A 22,686-nucleotide genomic window follows, 5' to 3' on the forward strand; every position below is an offset into this window, starting at 1 on the left:
ACTAGAACTCGATAGGATTAGGCAACGTCCCATATTGTCTCTGCTTCACCCTGGACTCTGTTGGGAATCCATTCCACCAGTTCATCCTCATAGACCTCTGAGAGGAATAGTTTTGAAACTCCTTCCAGGTTGACATGTTCATGGGCAATCTCCCACCAGTCTCTTGCTGTACCATGGAGAACACTGCGGAGGGTGGCAAAAACCTCTAAGTCAGCAAGGGGCCGGATAGAAAGTATCATTACACTTAGGAAAAACATCTTCTGGGCTGCCAAAAGTGGGGGAAAGTTGTTTGATGGGGAGGGAGCTCTAACTGTGGCAGGGGGTCTTGGGGAAAACAACAGGAGTTCTGTTTAACAGTATCTTCATAGGTTTTTTTTGTGCTGTTACCTGTTCATATTCCCTATTTATTTAACCAGGAAGGGCTCATTGAGATTTGAAGTCGCTTTTTCAAGAGCGTCCTGGCCAAGATGGGCAGCACCAAGTCATTACACAATTACAGACAACATGAAAAACTACAAGTAATCTAGTAAAAACCATAGAATTCAAGAGTATAACAAAATCATAAAACAGCAAATTAAAAACATTGACAGGTCAGGGACTCGGTCTCAATCCTTCATCAGTGATTTAAAAACACCAATCGGGACAAGTTCTTCCAGTTTAAAAGTATTTTGTAAGGCGTTCCAAGCTGCCGGCACAGAGTACATAAATGCCCTTACCAAATTCAGTTCGGACATTTGGAACAGTCAGCAGGATCAAGTCCTGCAAACGAAAAGTACCCACCACATTTCTGAACAATAAAAATTAAAGTAAACACTTTGAAGTTTGGAAATGTGATATTAATGTAGTTGAATATAACACATGAGATCTGGCAAAAGATAATGCAAAGAAAAAAACATCCAGTTTTTGTTCATAGACGAAACAAAAGGCCTCAATGTCAATCTTCTCGGCCAAATGTAAATAGTCCCACACAAAATCGATACAGTTCAAACAATAACTCAAGCAAACTTAAAAATGTCACACCAAATACGACTGGCTGGGGACTAATACTCCGACACTGAACATCAAAAGGAGCACGTAGGAAAGTCTGCAGTGAAAAGCACTGGCGCGATAGAGGGGACTTAAGAGAGGGGTCTTAGCTGTTGACTTCTGGCCTGCAGTTGCACGGTCTGTCTGATACACCTGATGGCTTGTTTTTCAAAGCTTCGCAACAATGTTGCTACTACTCCATGCGAACATTGACAGGAGCGGTCCCAAAAGATTACAACCACAACCTAGAGCGCTAACACCGGCGATTTGACTTGACTTAAACACTTTACAACTTAGCACGCTGAACATAAACGATTTCTGCAGCGTTGGACACTGTCAAGCTGCCGCACCAACCGAGAGCCATCTTTACTTCCTCACTGACTGCTGGTGCGCTCTTAAAGTGGCAGCGCACGGTGAAGGCTCCGTGCAGGATTTTGCCACCATTTCTTTACCCCACACAACTCAGGTCCCTCAGATGAGCAGTGATTTCAAACCACGAAGACCAGGGAGGTTTTCCAATGCCTTGCAAAGGGCACCTGTTGGTAGGTGGGTAAAAAAAAAAGCATTTTGGATGGTGTATCAATACACCCAGTCGCTACAAATTAGAAACGGAATATAGCTAAGCACAGGCAAAATTCTAGCGGAAAACCTGGTTTTCTGCTTTCCAACGGACACTGGGAGACGAATTCACCTTTCTACAGTACAATAACTTAAAACACAATGTGAAATATACACTGGAGTTCTTGAGTGGCATAGTGAGTTTCGACTTAAATCTATGGGTGTCTAGCAATGATCAACCAACTTGACAAAACTTGGAAGAATTGTATTAATGTGCAAATCAAGGGTTGTAACTGTTTCAGGGACAGAACCATGAACAAAGTGATCTATACTATTCCGGAACAGAACCGTTGGATTGGAACTGGTTAATAGCATTCTTTTACATTTTCAGGAGTTATTTTCCAGTCCCACGAATCAAAGCGCCTATGCAAAGCCCTCACTGTAACGCAAACTTATTCTAGCGTCTGCCTGCCAGCTGGAAGTCTTTACCAGTGGGTGTAGGCTACCTGCCCCTCCCCCTCTGACGGAATTAGGGAGTGATGTTAAGGATACTATAGGTTTCATGTTGGATTTATTAACTACTAAGTGTTTTAGCTAGGTAATGTTAGTTCTGGTCCAACGCTAAACCAACTCGGAAGGTCAAAGACATTCAAAGTTCCTCCATAGAAGCTGCTTCTCCGTAGGTATAATTCTGTGGGCCTAATTCAGATAATGCATGTCCTAACAAGATGCCCTTCAAGGAATGCTTTTTCACCCTCAATTTCTGAACCTCATGCCCTACACTGACTGTCTTTCATTATCATTAAACCATGCTTATATGGCAAAATACACATTTCTCTATACAGATTAAATCGCTTACCTGCTGCACAGCAAGCTGCTCTATCCTCACCGATTGTTTAAATTTGTCTAGCTAAATAAAAAATAAAAATTCAGGTTTACAGAGAAAGGAACGATAAACCGTTTTTTGGGGGGTTGAAACCGGTTCAGAACTTTATTTTGCTGGTCAGAACAGTGGCTGTAACGCAACAAAATTTGAAATATGTCAAGGGGTATGAATACTTTCTGAAGGCACTATGTTCTCCTGACTACTTGGGGTAATGTACTTGGCTTTATTGATACAGATTTTTTTAAATTATACAACATTGACCGCCTCGCTCTCATTCTGTTTCTTCCRATAGCCCCTCTCTCAGACCAGGCTACCGGCCTGAATCTAGAGAAAACAGCCAGGAGGTGAAGAGACTCAAAGAAAAAGCGATCGTGAGTACATTTCTATCCAAGTGAAGTTGGCGATTTGTGCCTTTTTTAAAGAATTGCTGCTATCTGTGCCCATTTAGTAACCTCCATAAGAGGTTATCGTGTATCAATGAAGAACAAGTCGGAACGGGACAGTCTGTCTCTGGGTCAAGTTCTGTGTCTTTGGGTTCAGTTTTCCAGCGCAGCATGTCCTCTCCAGTTGAAGACTGAGGCATTTGTCTGAGAAGGGTCAGGAAGGGGGGGGAGAAATTAAGCCAATCGTGGCGCAGGATAAGAAATGTCATCTGACTGTCATTCTCACTCCCCCCTCAGGAGGAGCGTAGGGTTGTTTATGTAGGGCGAATCCGGGGGACAATGACTCGGAAAGAGCTGAGGGAACGCTTCTCTCTCTATGGAGAGATTGAGGAGTGCACTCTACACTTTAGAGACCATGGGTAAGTACTCTCAAACATAGGTCATGTTTTGTTTCAACAACGAGTAATTCCTCATGTTCAGTAGGCACGATTATGGAAAACATTTTGAAACTAAAAACAAGTGTCTATAGAACAAGTCTGTCTTACTGCCTCATCACAGAACATTTTCCTCGGTTTTACGCTTACTGGACCATACTTGAAAACAGATTTTATCCCAGTGCTAACACCTAGGCTTTACCCTGTCAGTTACATGAACCCCCCCCCCCCCCCCAGTGCACTGTCTTTGAACCTGGTTGATCCTTTCTGTGGTCTCTCAGGCCAATCTACAGCTGCTACAGCAACAACCGGGCTTGTTTATAACTGGGGCCTCTTGGCTAAACCACCAGGTGGCTCTTTTAAGAACAACTCACAGTGTTCATGTCACCAAACGGAAGGAAACCGACCAGCAGGTCTACCTGGACTATGACGTTTATTGTAGTCTCTGCATTTTATACAAATATTATCAATTGTGTGCCCTAATGAATCAATACAACCCTTGCTGACTAATGCATGCGTTTTCATATTTGCTTTCCATCTCTGTGATAGGGATAACTATGGGTTTGTGACGTACTACGATACGAAGGACGCTTTCACAGCCATCGAGAATGGTGGCAAGCTCCGTAAACCCGACGAACTCCCCTTTGACCTTTGCTTTGGGGGAAGGAGACAGTTCTGCAAGGCCACCTACGCTGATCTAGGTAGAACATACTTTTTTGGGGTGTCGTCAACACTGGTACAAGTTTTCAGATAAAATGATCATAGATCTTTATTATTGTTCTGGCAGCTTTCTGGATATACACCTACATTGATTGCAGTGACGCAAGGAGAGTTAACAGTGACACTAATGTTCTTTCTCTCTTCCCCCCCAGATTCTAACCGTGAGTATGACCCATCGCCTGCAAAGGGCAAGTTTGATGTACTTGACTTTGACACTTTACTGAAGCAGGCCCAGAAAGGTCTGAAGAGGTAACAGAGGTCAGCCCACTGGGGGCGCCATGCTAAGACTTACCTCAGAGCTGCGGCAGGCTCCTCCCACCTTCAACTCTGCCTTCGCCTTGACCTAGGGGTGGATCGCAACCAATGGTCAAAACGTTAGCCAGCTAACATTGATAAACATACAGATGTAGCTCTTTTCTGGTTCATAAAAGCTACAGTTTAAAGCTGCAATCTGAAGAATTACCTTAGATTTTGGGTTATGAGAGTAAGGCATTGTAAGACGTTCAAAGGGCATTTAAGTTATGTTCAAGTCGATGGAATCGATTGTCATTAATTGAATCAATACATCAGAATCCGTGTCATTAATTGAATCAATACATCAGAATCCGTGTCATTGATTGAAAATGGTTGGATGGCAGGAAGTCTGCCTTGTCATATGGGTTGTTTTAAGTGTGAAATCATTTATGCCATGTTCGTTTCAAGCCTGTATCTTTATGAACTCTGAAATGTTATTTCTGAATATTTTGAAATGACAGCTGGCTAAAGCATTGTCCTGCATTGTGACATAGCTACCGGTCTTTATTTAGGTAGGGTTTTTTGTGTGTTTTTGTTTCTGCAAGCTTACACCTTCTATTGAAGTGAAGATTTGTATGAAAAGATTAAAAGCAAAAAAATAAATGAAATGGAAAACTTTTTAACAGGAAAGAATTTATTTAAATGTATAATCAGATTTTCCACAATGTATGGAAAAATTACGTTTTAGAAATGGGGGGGAATACTTAAGTGAATATTCCCTGATATTTGGGAGAAATGTACCGCAAACCTAAATAAACCAAACATTTTAAACTGGTTGACATTTTGATTTTTGTTTAGAGTATATCACTGACTGACCTGAGTCAATATTGGTTTTGAACATGGCTCCAGTCTGTGTTGCTTTTCATTCATTCTTGACAGACTGATTCCAGAGCTGGGAAACCAGAGGAGACTCGATTGGTTTTGCTCACCTGTCCTCCCCTCATTTTGTAAAGGGTCAAAGCTAATCGAGGAAACTAATGTGCTTGTATTTAATGACTCCTCCACTTGCCTGTCATCAGGATAATGAGTGTAAAGTGATAATACATTTAAATTAGTTGTAAGACATTTTACAGATTAGGATGAGAAGCATGCTTTTCTCAGAAAACTGCTGATTTCAAAGGGGGTGTGAAGAATCTTCTAGATTTGGCATTGTTTAAGATTTTTGTTCATTAACGCCTAAATGAAACTGTCTCGTTGAGTAGGCCAGGAGGCTAAACCAGAAAAACCTTAACCTCTATCAAATAAAACTATGGCGAAGCCACAAAAGTACTTCTGTGCAAGGGTGTTCATTTACATAGTACCATTTTTCTTTCGGAATCACTACCTCAAAGTATACATGAGGACAGCTAAACAGTGCTATCAAAAAGCCCCCCCCAAATACCAAACATCAGCTTTAATTTTCCACACAGCTAAACGTGAGTTTTTAATTGAACCTTTGCAATTGGTATATAACATTTACAGAATCCCATCACTGCTGACATGGTGTTCCAATATGCCTAATCACATTAACGCGCCATTCGGGACAGGCACTACAAAGCCAGCCCAATTGCCGTAGCTAGGGTCCTTATTCCAGCATACCCAAAACCTACAGACGGGAACAGACACATCGCTCATCCAGAACATTAAGAGGAATGTCAAATTGAAGATGAAAGCTTGTCTGTGTATTCCTTTATATCATACCAAACTTACTTAAGGGAGGTAATGTATGAACTGAGATCGCTAAGTTAACTTGTGTCGACCCACATTGCTAACATAGCTGAAAAGGTAGCAGGGAAGGGTAGATAAGTGTGTTAGCTTACCAAATGGTGCCATTGACGGACTTCTCCATCACGTTACCTTCCTTTCCCGATGCGACCAGGTTTCGGGAAGCCGGGATAGGCAGCCTGCCGTGACATTTTCTTTTCCTGCCTTGTGACGGACACAGAACCGGAAGGGCTGGAGCTCCAGATACCACCTGGTCACGCAAGCATGCCTGTCCTTCATGGTCTGGATCCACGTCAGGGGTCTGTGTGCAGGTCAAATTCTCTCCCAAGAAGGTAGTACCGGAGGCTATCTTGTGCCCACATCGAATACATGGTTTCTCTGGTCAAGAGCTTCCGACTCAGGTACAGCAGTGGAGCGCTTCTCCTGGCCCCCCTTTTTGTGCATTAAGGTACTGCAGTGCCAGCTAAACCCGCCATAAGCCCATCGACTCACCCGATGGCAGGTCTCTGGGGAGATGTCAAACTTCACCAGCAGTGCTTCCTTCAGGTCCTTGTAGACGTTGGACAGCTCCTCATCCATTGCTGTGTAAACCTCTTAAGGCCTGTGAGCAATGGGACTAGCCTGCAGGCCAGGTGTCAGACATCTTGCTTCACACAGGCAGAAGACAAATACTCCAGTGTCTTTGTGAATCAGGGCTGCCGCTCAATGCAAGCCATTTCAATCTACGGTGTTCACAGATCGATTTTTAAGCAAAAACGTAGGTTGGAACCGGTACCAGAACCACACAGGTCACCTAAACAGAGGACTTTACATCAAAGATGTTAAGAAATGCTAGCGGCCGTGACTGAATTCAAACATGAGTTGGCTTCAGAGTGTGGTCAAATTATTTTGACAATTCGCTTTAGCCAGCTGGTGTGCAACTGGCAAAGTTTGTTTGACTTTGGATAGCCTATCTCCGGGGCTAGTTAGGGACTGTCAATAAATTACACAATCTAAGTTGTAAAAAATATTGTCTGTTGCACACCTTTTAGTTCTCATTGAATGCTTTTCAATATGTGTATATACATTTCTACAATTTATTGTTGGTTTGAGCTTTTGCAGTCAATGAAATGTGGAGGTACTGGAATTTTAACATTATCCCAAGTACATCGTGTAATTTATAGATGGCCCCTAACTACCCCATACGGTCAACCCAAATTGACCACTGGCATTAGAGATTGGGTCACATGCAGCTGCACTCCAAATTGATGATTAGACTACTTGTGTGCTGCCAGCTGTGGGCAGGATGAAAAAAAACCCACTTTCATTTACATTGTGATGCTGTCACGACCACCAGTCTCACAAAACTCAGTTTTGGACAAGACTGACTTTATGACAAAAATTATCCTATTTACACTTTGTACTCAATTTTGCCAGTAGAATAAATGTTTGACTCAAATCGATGACGCATAGGCTGTTTTCTAAATGACAAGTTGTTTTTTAGGAGCAGTTGCTCTTTAAAACATTTCCACACTAGGTGCCGAGAGGATATTCTCGTGCTTCCTCTGCTGAAGTAGGTTATCGAGGAGGGGAGAATACTCAGAGGGGTTTTCTCTTTTGGGCAAAAGTCTGTCCTCTCCTCCGTGACCCAGAAACCGATAAGTGGTCGAATGGTCAAGAAGGGGGTACACTTTTCACTCCACTTCGATTATAAGTGATTTTGATAACCTACGATGTTAATTATCCTAACCTGCTGTGTAAGTTCTCCTAACTTGCTACACAGTGGCGTGAAAATAGTGTTTCTCGGTCGAGGAGTGTGCCAATTCGTTAGTAGGCAAATGGAAGACGGTCCTCCGCTCCTCAATAGTCACCTTTTGGCGAGGAAGCATAGGGGTATCCTACCGCGGAAGGGTTTTGATATCTGCCACACCCGCTTTGAATCAGCTGTTCTATGGTCGGAGTAGAAAAGCATGCAGATGTTTTTTTAAAGTATTGCTACTTTTCTTTTGATCTATGACAGGGATTGGCAACTCCAATCCTTGGGGGCCTGATTGGTGTCCCACTTTTTCCCCAGCCCCAGCTAACACACTTGACTCCAATCAACTAATTGTGATCTTCAGTGTGTATTTGCTAGGGATGGGGGAAAGTGTGACGGCACTCCGGTTGCCCATCCCCAATCTATAAATTGTCTTGCACAACTAACTTTGGGATGGATCGAAATTTACAGAATGGTTACCTGGAGGAAAATGAGGGAGGGTCATGCTTTTTAAATTTTAGTCCAGGGGAGGGTCATATAATTTGTAATTGATGACATTTAAATGTTTCTGTGTTTTAGAATGAGTTGCTTATTAGGCTATTTTTCGGTGATATTTAGTATAGTTTTATCAAAAAATGATAWTTTTTTTTTTTTTTAATTGCTATTTTTATTTTCCAAAATTCACTAAAGAGGATGGTCCTCCCATTCCTCTGAGGAGCCCCCACTGATCGATGTGTGCCCGATGCCACCCCCCATCACGTGCGCCTATAGCCTATTTAATGTGGTCTCAATCAAATTATCTATAACCTATATGCTATAGGCTACGAAGTGCATGCTCGGAGAAGAACTGAGGAAAGTTATATTTCTAAAAATATATTTATTTAACTATGCAAGTCAGTTTAAAACTAATTATTATTATTTATTATTATTTACTACCAGGGAACAGTGGGTTAACTACCTTGTTCAGGGGCAGAAGGACAGATCTTTACCTTGTCAGCTCTTGGATTTGATCCAGCAACCTTTCGGTTACTGGCCCAACACTCTAACCGCTAGGCTACCTGCCACCCCAATAAATGCTGGGATGATGTAAATAAAACTAGGCGACATTACACACTGCAATGGATATTCCAACCCTGAGCCCCAGCTCTGCTCTTGCTGATCCAAAACTTTTTTGTGTGCTGCCTAACTAATGGCTGTGCTGCGTAGGCCTACAGTGTCAATTCAGGAGGAGAGTCAAAGGCTTCCGAAAATACATTTTTATTAAGCCTAGTCCCAAACAATCACTATCTTCCACACGGACTAGCCTATAGCCTATGTACTGTTCAGTTGGAGAAGGAGAGTGCAGAGATGATAAGGAGGACTAGAGGTCAACAGAGTTATTGACCTCACAATAAGCCAGATTTGAGTAACTTACATTGTGGTGCTGAAACTTGAAGCAGCGGCGGCACAATCATTCGGAAACGGACAGCTCATGGTGCTGAAAGTAAGCAAATTCGAGTAGGCATAATTGACACCAACCATCTTGATTTTAGTTAGACTTCACTAACAACAAGATGGCTTTGTGTTGGAGCATATTTCTTCCTATTTAAGAAATAAGAGGTGGGCCTACCTGTTTGACAGACGAAATGAGGCTATAGGCTGCTATATCCATACATTTGTCAGTCAATTCCTCCACCCTCCATGCACTTTTTAAATAGCACATCTCAGTGTCAGTGAAGGGCTGTTAAGTTAGATCCAAGACTTGAATTGAGGGGGTATGAGACCTACCTTTTATTCAAGAAAATGTCAGATTTTATTTGTCAGATTTTATTTGTAATATGTGCCGAACCTTACAGTGAAATGCTTACTTACAAGCTCTTAACCAACAATGCAGTTTAAAGAAAAATAAGTGTAATTTTTGTTGTTGTTGAAATAACAAATAATTAAAGAGCAGCAGTAAAATAACAGTAGCGAGGCTATATACAAGGGGTACCAGTACAGAGTCAATGTGCGGGGCACAGGTTAGTTGAAGTAATTTAGGTAATATGTACATGTAGGTAGAGTTAAAGTGACTATGCATAGATAATTAACAGAGAGTAGCAGCACAGCAGTGTAAAGGGGGGAGGGGGGACAATGGAAATAGTCTGGACAGCCATTGGATTAGCTGTTTGGGAGTCTTACGGCTTGGGGGTAGAAGCTGTTAAGAAGCCTTTTGGACGTAGACTTTACGCTCCGGTACCGCTTGCCGTGCAGTAGCAGAGAGAACAGTCTATGACTAGGGTGCCTGGAGTCTTTGACAATTTTTAGGGCCTTCCTCTGACACCGCCTGGCATAGCGGTCCTGGATGGCCCCAGTGATGTACTGGGCCATACACACTACATTTACATTTACATTTTAGTCATTTAGCAGACGCTCTTATCCAGAGCGACTTACAGTAGAGTGCATACATTTTATTTTTTTATTTTTTGGGGCACAGGGACTATGGTGGTCTGTTTGAAACATGTTGGTATTACAGACTCAGTCAGGGACAGGTTGAAAATGTCAGTGAAGACACTTGCCAGTTGGTCAGCGCATGCTCGGAGTACATGTCCTGGTAATCCGTCTGGCCCTGCGGCCTTGTGAATGTTGACCTGTTTAATAAAGGTCTTACTCACATCGGCTACGGAGAGCATGATCACACAGTTGTCCGGAACAGCTGATGCTCTCATGCATGCTTCGGTGTTGCTTGCCTCGAAGCGAGCATAGAAGTAATTTAGCTCGTTTGGTAGGCTCGTGTCACTGGGCAGCTTGCGGCTTTGCTTCCCTTTGTAGTCTGTAATAGTTTGCATGCCCTCCACATCCGACGAGCATCAGAGCTGGTATAGTACGATTCAATCTAAGTCCTGTATAGACTCTTTGCCAGTTTGATGGTTTGTCGGAAGGCATAGCGGGATTTCTTATAAGCTTCCGGGTTTGTGTCCCGCTCCTTGAAAGCAGCAGCTCTACCCTTTAGCTTAGTGCGGATGTTGCCTGTAATCCATGGCTTCTGGTTGGGGTATGTACGTACAGTCACTGTGGGGACGACGTCATCAATGCACTTATTGATGAAGCCAGTGACTGATGTGGGATACTCCTCAATGCCATTGGAAGAATCCCGGAACATATTCCTGTCTTTGATAGCAAAACAGTCCTGTAGCTTTGCATCTGCATCATCTGACCACTTCTTTATTGACCAAGTCACTTGTGCTTCCTGCTTTAGTTTAGTTAGGAATAATGAGGATAGAATTATGGTCAGATTTGCCAAATGGAGGGCGAGGGAGAGCTTTGTACGCGTCTCTGTGTGTGGAGTTAAGGTGGTCTTGAGTTTTTTTCCTCTGGTTGCACATTTAACATGCTGGTAGAAATTAGGTAAAGCTTATTGAAGTTTCCCTGCATTAAAGCCCCTGGCCACTCGGAGCGCCACCTCTGAATGAGCGTTTTCCTGTTTGCTTATGGCCGTATTCAGTTCATTGAGTGTGGTCTTAGTGCCAGCATCGGTTTCTGGTGGTAATTAGACAGCTACGKAGAATATAGATGAAAACTCTTGGTAAATAGTGTAGCCTACAGCTTATCATGAGATACTCTACCTCAGGTGAGCAAAACCTCGAGACTTCCTGACTATTAGATTTCGTACACCAGCGGTTATTTACAAATATACACAAATCTCTGGAGCAGTGCAAACACGCTCTCTGGTGTAAGGAATTACACTTTACCATGATGATGAGGAAGGAAAGGCTTTCTTGGTGCATGTGTCCCACGGTGAGGGTGAGTGGTGCTGTGTTGTACGTGATTGTGCCTGATCCCAATGGTCAGTTATCCAGGGTTTGGACTGGGAAAGGAGAGCGGGTACTAGATGATGTTCAGGGAGGAGGCAAGGGCCAGCCAGTGAAATAAAAACCAGGAAGGGTTTGGCGGAAAACCATGATGATGGAATACTCACTGGGCCGCCCCTCTGCCCCAGTGGACCCCGGGTTGTGACGCACCGGGCACCGCTGAAGCTGGTACCCCTCCTGGCCGCAATAGGAACAGAGCCCCAGCTGTCTCCCGCTCTGCTGAGGAGTGGTGTGTGGTCCCTACCTCTATGGTTTCAGGCTCTGCCCAGGACGGGCGAAGGAGGTGCCGGCACTCCAGAAGAAGGTTATCCAGACGGATAGCCATCGTGATGAGTGCGTCCAAGGAAAGGTGGTCATCCCGCACGCCAACACTCTGTACCTACTCGCGCAGTCCTCTACGGAATAAGGTGCAGAGCGCCGGTTCATTCCATCCGCTGGTGGCTGCCATGGTTCGGAAGGTGAGGGCGCACTCAGCAACGGTCTGGGCACCCTGCCGGAGTTGGAATAGTCGCTCACCTCCCTCTATGCTCTCCGGTGGATGGTCGAAGACCACCTTGAACAGAGCCATGAACCTCTCGTAGGAACCCAGCTCTTCCTCTCCTCTTTCCCAGATGGCTGTAGCCCACTCCAACGCCCGCCTGGTCAGCAGGGAAATGACCGTGGCAACCTTGGACCTCTCAGTGGTGGGGGCTGTTGTCTGATGGGTGAAATAAAGGGAGCACTGGAGTAGGAAGCCACGGCATTTGGATGGTGTCCCGGGAGGGACTGTCAGTCATCGCCTCCCTGGCCGGCTGCTCGGTGGGCTGGGGATCTGGCTCGCTAGGACGACTCGGGTGCTGAACGAGACAAAACCAGTCCTGCCTGATGACTGAGGCTACTGAGGGCTAAATAAAGGGAAAGTAATCAAGATGATGATGAGGTCCAAGTGTGTGTAATGATGGGGATCAGGTGTGCGTAATGATGGTTCCAGGACCAGCGTTAGTAGACCGGCGACGTCGAGCACTGGCGAGGGGGAGCGGGAGTAGGCATGACAGTCAGACTCTTTAACCTCTCTGGGGTAGCCAGGGAAAATACAGAGCGCCATATTCAAATAAAATGATATAAAAATCAAACTTTCATTAAATCACACATGTAAGATACCAAATTAAAGCTACACTCGTTGTGAATCCAGCCAACATGTCAGATTTCAAAAGGCTTTTCAGCGAAAGCATAAGATGCTATTATCTGATGATAGCACAACAGTAAACAAAGAGAGTAGCATATTTCGACACTGCAGGCATGACACAAAACACAGAAATAAAAATATAATTCATGCCTTACCTTTGACGAAATTCTTTTGTTGGCACTCCAATATGTCCCATAAACATAACAAATGGTCCTTTTGTTCGATTAATTCCGTGGATATATATCCAAAATGTCAATTTATTTGGCGCGTTTCATCCAGAAAAACACAGCTTCCAACTTGCGCAACGTCACTACAAAATATATAAAAAGTTACATGTAAACTTTACCAAAACATTTCAAACTACTTTTGTAATACAACGTTAGGTATTTTTAAACGTTAATAATCGATCAATTTGAAGACGGGATGATCTGTGTTCAATACAAAAAGAAAACAAACTGACGCAACTTTTTTGGTAATGTGCCTCTCTCAAACTATTTACTTCAAGTGACCCTCCTTTACGATGGCCGTACTTCTTCATTACACAAAGGAATAACCTCAACCAATTTCTAAAGACTGGTGACATCCAGTGGAAGCGGTAGGAACTGCAAACAAGTCCCTTTAGAAATCTGGTGTCCCAATGAAAKCTCATTGAAAAGACAGTGACCTCCAAAAAATATAAATTCTGAATGGTTTGTCCTCGGGGTTTTGCCTGCTACATAAGTTCTGTTATGCTCACAGACATGATTCAAACAGTTTTAGAAACTTCAGAGTGTTTTCTATCCAAATCTACCTACTAATAATATGCATATCTTATATTCTGGGGATGAGTAGAAGGAAGTTGAAATTGGGCACGCTATTTATCCAAAAGTGAAAATGCTGCCCCCTACCCCGAAGAAGTTAATGCCAATTACCTCAACATCTTAGGTTGTTAATCAACACTTTTTAAGCTCATATGACTTGTAGTATTTTCCTAGGGTGCTGAAAGCCATTGGCGAATGTATTGTAACTGACCAATTTGCACTGGAAATCGCCTGTCCCACTGATCAAAGGTCAACCTATATGAATTACAGCACTTTTATAAATATGATACAATTCTTTATAAACGGCTGGATACTGGCAAAAGATACTCAATGCTTTTTAATAAATTAAAACAATACATCCACTATTATAGCACATCGACCATTGTATAATTAGGTTCAGATAATGAATGGAATTCAGACAGGTTCGGTGATCATTCATGTATTCAATTTAATATCAAATATATATTTGTATTTTTCTTAGAAACGACTCAAACAAAAGCTACTTCAAAAAGGAAAATACATCAACAGCAAAACTACAGGATACCCTCAAAATAAATATATCAATGAAAATAAACAAGACTGCCTGCAAAAGAGATGAACGCCACCATACAATTGTATTGAACCTTTATTTAAACAAGGAGTCACCTCAATAACGACATGAACTGCCCTAGAGACACCAGAGCATCAAGGTGCAGAGAGCTCTGAGATCATTCCATACACGGTGCAAAAAAAACTGAATGCAGATTTACCTATTTCTGTACTGATCAACCGGAAACTATAAAATGAACCATTCCTTTGAGCGGGTCTGGTGACTTGTATGTCTGTGGTGTGGCGAAAGTTGGCACAACAGGGTTTTATAAACCATTGATCTACGAGATTTAAGAGAGGGCCGGCCTACTTTTGTGTACTTAACCTTATCGTCTGCATCTAATGAGTTTCATACTATGGCAGCTGCATACACATAGACCAGGGGTTCTCGACTCATACCCTGCTTTTCTGTTCTACCTGATAATTAATTGCACACACCTGGTATCCCAGGTCTAAATCATTGGAACTGGCTTTGAGGTCCAGGTTTGAGTTTGAGGGATATAGATGATATTGTCATAGTTTAATGCCGGGATGAATGTCGACTGAGTTATTTGTTTTCTGCTATTTAACGAGCGGCATGACTTATTCCTATAAAAGAAGCCCATTTTAATTATTCATTTCTTAATGAACTCCTCAACATGCTTCCAATGTACATATGCATAAATCATCAGATACATTTTTGTACTTGGTTTAACCTGCATTAAGTACCAATTTCAGTTCAACAAAGGCTTTTTGCAAGGCAATAAAGGCCGATTGAAACTCCGAAAGAGCCTTGTCAACCGTGGGAGCAATAGCATACACAACAGTGTCACCTGCATGTTACAGTTTTTTGCAATGACAATAATATTGTTTATATATACAGTAAAAAGTACAGGACCTAAAATCAACCCATTAGACACCGTTCATAATACAGTATTGTATTATGAACATATTGTTTTATTAATACAATAATATTGGCACCCTTCATGCATGTGGATCAAGTCCCCACGCACAGTGAGGAAGATGGTTCTGGAGGCAAGAAAAAGTCCAAGGACAATTACAGAACTTGGTCGCATCTTGGGGACACCAAGTCTCTTAATCTACAATTAGACGCCACCCCCATGGCAATGCCAGGTTTTTTGGAAGGGTTGTCAGAAAAAAGCTTTTATTGCAAGTAACCAATAAATGTACACGCCTGGAGCTTGCTAAATGGCATTGGCACTTGGATTGTAACCAGGTGCTACGGTCACGAGACAAAATAGACGTCTTTGGCCACGCACACCAGCAGTGGGTTAGGCATTGAAAGAAAGATGGAAACTTGGTCAAAAGTGGATCTTCCAGCAAGACAATGCCCCCAAGCACACAAGAAATAAAAATGTATTAATAAAAAATAAAAAAAAGGAAAGTAAGTAGATCGTGTGCAGGGAAATCCTGACGTGGGTAGGGCATTCACATTGCTACAATCAAATGTAGCTACACTTACTGAGTACGTTTTATTTATTTTTTATTTTATAATTTCGCAGGATTTATGCCACAGGAACAGTTGATGATGTGTCATGGAGTTCTCCCTGTTCATATATGACAGCTGGCCTTTCGTTCTTTTTAACAGAGAATTGTTTTGTTCTGCCACCTGGGAAGTTATCCTCTGAAATTGAGGGTAGCAGTCCATCTTGTTGCATCCTGAAAAGAATGTAAAAAGAATGTTTTTCAATTGGATACAACTTTAAGCACACAACTAATAATATCCAGATGAGAAAATTGCAGCAACAGGCACATGATCATCACATTAAATCCACCCCATACAATTGATTATGTAATGTACAGTGTCTATTTGGTATGCAGCAGTACATAATGTGTGTCTAAGACAATTTCCCCCTTGAAGTTCATCCTATCCTATTCTATCATTACATCAACGCATATATCATATTTCAAATCCGGGCTCTGGCTGGGCCACTCAAGGACATTCAGAAACCTGTCCCGAAGCCACTCCTGTGTTGTCTTAGCTGTGTGTTTCGGGTTGTTGTCCTGTTGAAAGTTGAACCTTCACCCCAGTCTGAGGTCCTGAGTGCTTTGGAGCAGGTTTTCTTCAAGGATCTCTGTACTTTGCTCCATTCTTCTTTCTCTCGATCCTGCCTAGTCTCCCAGTCCCTGCCGCTGAAAAACATCCCCACAGCATGACGCCGTCACCACCATGCTTCACCGTAGGGATGGTGCCAGGTTTCCTCCAGACGTGAAGCTTGGCATGCAGGCCAAAGAGTTCAATCTTGGTTTCGTCAGAGAATTTTGTTTCTCATGGTCTGAGAGTCCTTTACGTGCATTTTGGCAAACTCAAAGCGGGCTTTCATGCCTTTTACTGAGGAGTGGCTTCCGTCTGGTCACTCTACCATGAGTGCTGCAGAGATGGTTGTCCTTCTGGAATGTTCTCCCATCGCCACAGAGGAAGAAGGACCAAGGCCCTTCTCCCTCGATTGCACAGTCTGGCTGGGCGGCCAGCTCTAGGAAGTGTCTTGGTGGTTCTAAACTTCTTCCATTTAAGAACGATGGAGGCCACTGTGTTCTTGGGGACCTTCAATACTGCAGAAATGCTTTCGTACCCTTCCACAGTCCTGTGTCGGAGATCTACGGACAATTCCTTCTACCTCATGGCTTGGTTTTTGCTCTGACACAATCTGTCAATCAGATTGACACAATCTGTCAATCATGTATTTTTTTGTGTTATTAGTGTCTTTAGTGTTATTGTTTTTCTGGGTGAAATAAGGTTTGTAAAATATCCTTGCGGTTGGGGGGTAATGCCTAAAGTATGGTAAGTATAAGTGGTCTCATCTCATTGGGAACAATAGCAAGGTAAGTTTATGATGAAACTTGCATGTGTTTTGATTAAGTTGATCACATAGTCCTCAGTCACACAATTGTTAATAATGAGATTTTCTCTGAATGTCTTTTTTTGTAACAAACATTCTATCACATGTGCAGAATGCCGTGTCCAGTGGGCTAACTGGCATAGCCTGCACAGATGAGCAGCGACAATGGAATTCAGGGACACGGAGGAACCATGAGCCAAACCGGTTAAACAGCATTGACTTCACACACCATAAGGCCAGTGACCAAAATGCAGAAAAGCATCCAGAATGTCCACCCCTGCCTCCCACTCACAGGAATAATTGAATAGGAGCCTGAGACACCTGAATCTGACTTTGGGGTGTCTGCTCTATAAGTGTGTTAATGCTGAACCAGCAATAAAATCACAGCCAATAGCTTCCTAGGTAAAATTAGACTGAAAGGAATATTTATTTGTGACTGAACCATTTTAATGTATTTGAAGATAATGAGCTGTTGGCCTCCCAGTGGCTGGAAGACTGTGGATACTCTGTGGACCACAGAGGCACTGTTGTCAGTGTTGGAGAGCCACGGCTATCAGCAAACCCTYATGGAGTGCTGAACTCCAAGGAGCTGTTGGAGATCAAGTGTCCTGTCATGGGGAAGGGCTGTGATTCTCTGGATGATGTCTTCAATGGGAAAGCCTGTGATGTGAAGGTGGTGGAGGGCACACCCCAACTGCAACCACATGGGCCACGTGGCTACTACATGCAGGTGAAAATTGGTATGTTTTGCACAGGACTGAGAGAAAGTAAGATGCTCATCTGGACTCCATCCCAGCAAGTTGTCATCCCTGTTCCCTATGATGCACAGTTCTGTGCAGAGGCTGTCCTGAGGTTGAAGGCATTCTACTCAACACACATGCTGACATTTATTGTTGAGGAGCATCAGGCAGGCAGATTGTCACTAAGTGACAAATATATGCAGCTCTGTAGAAGTATGTAGTCAGATGTCTTTCCTGTTTGCAGTTACTATTGACAAATTGTTTTTCAATTAAAAAGCTTTGACTTGATGCATCAACAATCTCAGTATTGTGGAAATTGTTTTAATGGTTTTGTTTTTTATTAATATTAATGAGTATGTAAAACAAATTAAGTTAAGTTGTTATAGAATTAATTTAAATGTATTTTACGTAACTTTTGACAACTTTAATTCATATTGGGAAATCGACCCTGTGAATGGCATTTGACTGCTCAGTTCATTCAGCATCTTCATGAATGATATCACCACACAGGTTACACAGGGCAGCACAGATTCAAAGTATTTTGTCCATTTTAGATGAGAGGTTGATTGGCACTGTCTGTGAGATGATTCTAAACCGTTTGAGCCTTTGAATTAAGCGTTTCACATGAACCCTCACGTTAGCTATCCGTCTTGTACATGTGGTGTCCTCCTCTGACAGGTGTGCGCCTCTTTTTGTGAAGGCTGGAATTGTCAACAGAGTGCTTCTGTCATGCCCTGACCATAGAGAGCCATTGTTTCTCTATGGTATAGTAGGTCAGGGTGTGAATAGAGGGTGATCTAGTATTTCTATGTCTATGTTGTGTTCTAGTTTCTTTTTCTATGTTGGTGTTTTGTATGATTCCCAATTAGAGGCAGCTGGTAATCGTATCTAATTGGGGATCATATTTAAGTCGTTATTTTTCCCACCTGTGTTTGTGGGATATTGTTTATGTGTAGTTGCATGTTAGCACTCCATTGTCATTTCGTTTAGACTTTATTGTTTTGCTTTGCTTAAGTTTCACTTAGAAATAAAGATGTGGAACTTAACCTCTGCTACGCCTCGGTCCGTCTCTACACATGGGCGTGACAGCCTTGTTCCTCAGCAGGGTTTTGTAGAGAGGTGCTGCTGGGCACTGTGTCTCTGCCTCACAGGTAGTGGGCTTTACATGATCACCTGAGCTGTAGTTGTGATCACTTAGAGATGGGTCTTCCCATTGGGTTTGGGCATCCTTCTCTGAAGGCATATCCATTCCTTCTTTCTATAAAGGCCAATCCCCATTTCAATTTGGTGTACACTTGAGCCTGTTGTGTCATCTGTTAAGAAATCAATGGACAATTAATAATAAAAAACGTACAATAAAACACCATACTGTATGAACGCTCCTAATAATATTTAATAATCACATGAATTAAGTATATTGAGTTGTAGAGGAAATAAATTGTGCTATTATGAGAGTGTGCTTAGATAGAAGAGGGAGACACAAAATGAGAGCAGGAAAACCGCTAAAGTGTGTGGCATACCTGTCACTGATGATGACTGCCTGACCAACGCTTCTTCACGAGTGGAGCATCGTAGCCAGCCATRTTTCTGGGTAAGGATGCTCCACTGTAGGCTTTTTGTCAAAAAAGCGGTAGGAGCACACAAAGGGACGTTTTGATGGTTTCTTTAGGTTCAGCGCTTTGAGCCAGAGCCGCAAAGACTGTCTCTTTAGGAGGTGGATACAAGTCCAGCGTGGGCTGGACAACAGAACGAGTCAACATTCACCCAAGGCTGAAAATCGCAAAAGAACGTTGGCTAAGATACGTTTTGACTAGAGTGACGCTTTGAATTCAATTTCGCCTAAATGACACCAAAAAATGGATCCCTTTTTATTTTACCACTACAATATGTTCTTATGACGGAACTGAAAAATAACAACTTGTGTAGAAAGTAGACATCCGCAGCTCGATGGTGCCAAGTGTGCTTTTGTCTGCATAACGAGGAAGTAGGGGAAAAAATGGCAACTTCTGACTATTTATGGTCTACAGTGCCCAGCCTTACARAATTAGAAAGAGGAGATTCTCATGATTAAAATGGTGCCCGACTTGAAAAAAATCGAAATATACAAATTGCGAGATATTTGTCGAAATAGACAGACATACCAATATTTCCCTATAGTAAACAATGGGACGACCTCAGAGTTCCATGAGTAATTTTTTGTTTGCACGGCAACTCGCCCATGCCTCCCCCATTTCTCCTTCACCCAAATCCAGATAGCTGATGTTCTGAAAGAGCTGCAAAATCTGGACCCCTACAAATCAGCTGGGCTAGACAATCTGGACCCTCTCTTTCTAAAATMATCTGCCGAAATTGTAACAACCCCTATTACTAGCCTGTTCAACCTCTCGTATCGTCTGAGATCCCCAAAGATTGGAAAGCTGCCACGGTCATCCCCCTCTTCAAAGGGGGAGACACTCTAGACCCAGACTACTACAGACCTATATCTATCCTACCCTGCCTTTCTAAGGTCTTCGAAAGCCAAGTTAACAAACAGATCACGACCATTTCGAATCCCACCGTACCTTCTCCGCTATGCAATCTGGCTTCCGAGCTGGTCATGGGTGCGCCTCAGTCACGCTCAAGGTCCTAAACGATATCATAACCGCCATCGATAAGAGACAATACTGTGCAGCCGTATTCATTGACTTGGCCAAGGCTTTCGACTCTGTCAATCATCACATTTTCATCGGCAGASTCGATAGCCTTGGTTTCTCAAATGATTGCCTCGCCTGGTTCACCAACTACTTCTCTGATAYAGTTCAGTGTGTCAAATCGGAGGGCCTGTTGTCCGGGCCTCTGGCAGTCTCTATGGGGGTGCCACAGGGTTCAATTCTTGGACCGACTCTCTTCTCTGTATACATCAATGATCTTGCTGCTGGTGAGTCTCTGATCCACCTCTACGCAGATGACACCATTCTGTATACTTCTGGCCCTTCTTTGGACACTGTGCTAACTAACCTCCAGACAAGCTTCAATGCCATACAACTATCCTTCCTTGGCCTCCAACTGCTCTTAAATGCAAATAAAACTAAATGCATGCTCTTCAACCGATCGCTGCCCGCACCTGCCCGCCGGTCCAACATCACTACTCTGGACGMTTCTGACCTAGAATATTTGGACAACTACAAATACCTAGGTGTCTGGTTAGACTGTAAACTCTCCTTCCAGACCCACATTAAGCATCTCCAATCCAAAATTAAATCTAGAATCGGCTTCCTATTTCGCAACAAAGCATCCTTCACTCATGCTGTCAAACATACCCTCGTAAAACTGACTATCCTACCCATCCTCGACTTCGGCGATGTAATTTACAAAATAGCCTCCAACACTCTACTCAACAAATTGGATGCAGTCTATCACAGTGCCATCCATTTTGTCACCAAAGCCCCACATACTACCCACCAATGCGACCTGTACGCTCTCGTTTGCTGGCCCTCGCTTCATACTCGTCGCCATAACCCACTGGCTCCAGGTCATCTACAAGTCTCTGCTAGGTAAAGCCCTGCCTTATCTCAGTTCACTGGTCACCATAGCAGCACGCACCCGCAGCACGCACTCCAGCAGGTATATTTCACTGCCAATTCCTCCTTTGGCCGCCTTTCCTTCCAGCTCTCTGCTGCCAATGACTGGAATGAACTGCAAAAATCGCTGAAGCTGGAGACTCTTATCTCCCTCACTAACTTCAAGCACCAGCTGTCAGAGCAGCTCACAGATCATTGCACCTGTACATAGCCCATCTGTACATAGCCCATCCAGCCTCATCCCCATACTGTATTTATTTATTTAGCTCCTTTGCACCCCAGTATCTCTACTTGCACATTCATCTTCTGCACATCTATAACTCCAGTGTTTAATTGCTATATCGTAATTACCTTGCCACTATGGCCTATTTTATTGCCTTACCTCCCTTATCTTACCTCATTTGCACACACTGTATATATACCTTTTTCTACTGTATTATTGACTGTATGTTTGTTTATTCCATGTGTAACTCTGTGTTGTTGTATGTGTCGAACTGCTTCGCTTTATCTTGGCCAGGTCGCAGCTGTAAATGAGAACTGGTTCTCAACTAGCCTACCTGGTTAAATAAAGGTTACATTTAAATAAATAAAAAAGAAGAAGAATATAAACAACGCGGGCAGGTCTTCATTGCCAACAATAACAAAGCAGGCATTGTGACGTGGAACAGTAAACTGGGAATAGAACGTTCGGAAAGGCGAGTTGGTGCCACGGTGCTCAATATAACTAATAGGAGCTGGCAGGGTGAAAAATGCCTTKAAGACTATGGCAGGCAGCTGGGACATATGGTAATATTATGAAACTGGGCTCCACGGCGGATGCAATTAACTAGTTTTTATCAGAACAAAAACATTGTTAAAAATGTAARGTGTCCAGCCTACCACAGGTACATTCAGATCGACGTCGTAGAGGTTGGTGTTCAAAACATTGTTTGTTGTGAAAACTGCCTCCAATTATTGTGACAGCCTCGTACTGAACATATGCATTATGTTGATCGATTTTAGTATTTCGTGCCGTTCTGTCAGTCAAATTATCAAGCTCTCAACTAAAAGTACCACAATTCGCCTCCCGCCACTAGCATGAGCTAGCGTCGCGCGAATGTTGCCGGAAATAGAAACACAAATTGCATGTAACTCGCGGCGATCACTGACGTTCCAAGGCGAATAGTTTATTTTTATTATTTTTTAAATAATAATAATACAAAAATCAACTTACATTGCTACATCAAACATGTCTAGCAAACCAAACACAGGTATTAACAATACTCAAACATACAAAAAATATCAATAAAAATACAAAAAATACAAAAAAGAAACAATTTAAGTGCAATTATATTCACTCTGAAAATATCTTATTATAATGATTCATGAAGATGTTATTCTTGTTGTTATTCACTAGGGTTAATGTTTTAATAAGATAATTAAA

General features: G+C 42.7%; 1 protein-coding gene, 1 long non-coding RNA gene and 1 other non-coding gene across 3 annotated transcripts in view; 2 read left to right on the forward strand and 1 right to left on the reverse strand.

Moving 5' to 3' along the window:
- Positions 1 to 5,570, forward strand: part of LOC111951773 (peroxisome proliferator-activated receptor gamma coactivator-related protein 1) — a 42,484-nt gene extending 36,914 nt beyond the window's left edge. Inside the window, exons 11-14 of the mRNA XM_023969976.2 lie at positions 2,763 to 2,841; positions 3,151 to 3,272; positions 3,837 to 3,988; positions 4,160 to 5,570. Of these exons, the coding sequence (XP_023825744.1) occupies positions 2,763 to 2,841; positions 3,151 to 3,272; positions 3,837 to 3,988; positions 4,160 to 4,260 (454 nt within the window). The 3' untranslated portion in view covers positions 4,261 to 5,570. The remainder of the gene's footprint in view (positions 1 to 2,762; positions 2,842 to 3,150; positions 3,273 to 3,836; positions 3,989 to 4,159) is intronic.
- Positions 3,524 to 3,665, forward strand: LOC111952094 (small nucleolar RNA SNORA50). The gene has a single exon (XR_002875683.1). It is a non-coding gene; the product is annotated as a small nucleolar RNA SNORA50 (small nucleolar RNA).
- A 9,976-nt stretch (positions 5,571 to 15,546) lies between the features above and the next one.
- On the reverse strand, positions 15,547 to 19,439 carry LOC111952037 (uncharacterized). Its single transcript, XR_002875674.2, has 3 exons — positions 19,224 to 19,439; positions 18,751 to 19,016; positions 15,547 to 15,782 (listed from the first exon to the last, which is right to left on the reverse strand). It is a non-coding gene; the product is annotated as an uncharacterized lncRNA (long non-coding RNA).
- Between the last annotated feature and the right edge of the window lie 3,247 nt (positions 19,440 to 22,686).

This window comes from Salvelinus sp. IW2-2015, linkage group LG25 (genome assembly GCF_002910315.2).
Source record: "Salvelinus sp. IW2-2015 linkage group LG25, ASM291031v2, whole genome shotgun sequence".
Lineage (NCBI taxonomy): Eukaryota > Metazoa > Chordata > Actinopteri > Salmoniformes > Salmonidae > Salvelinus > Salvelinus sp. IW2-2015.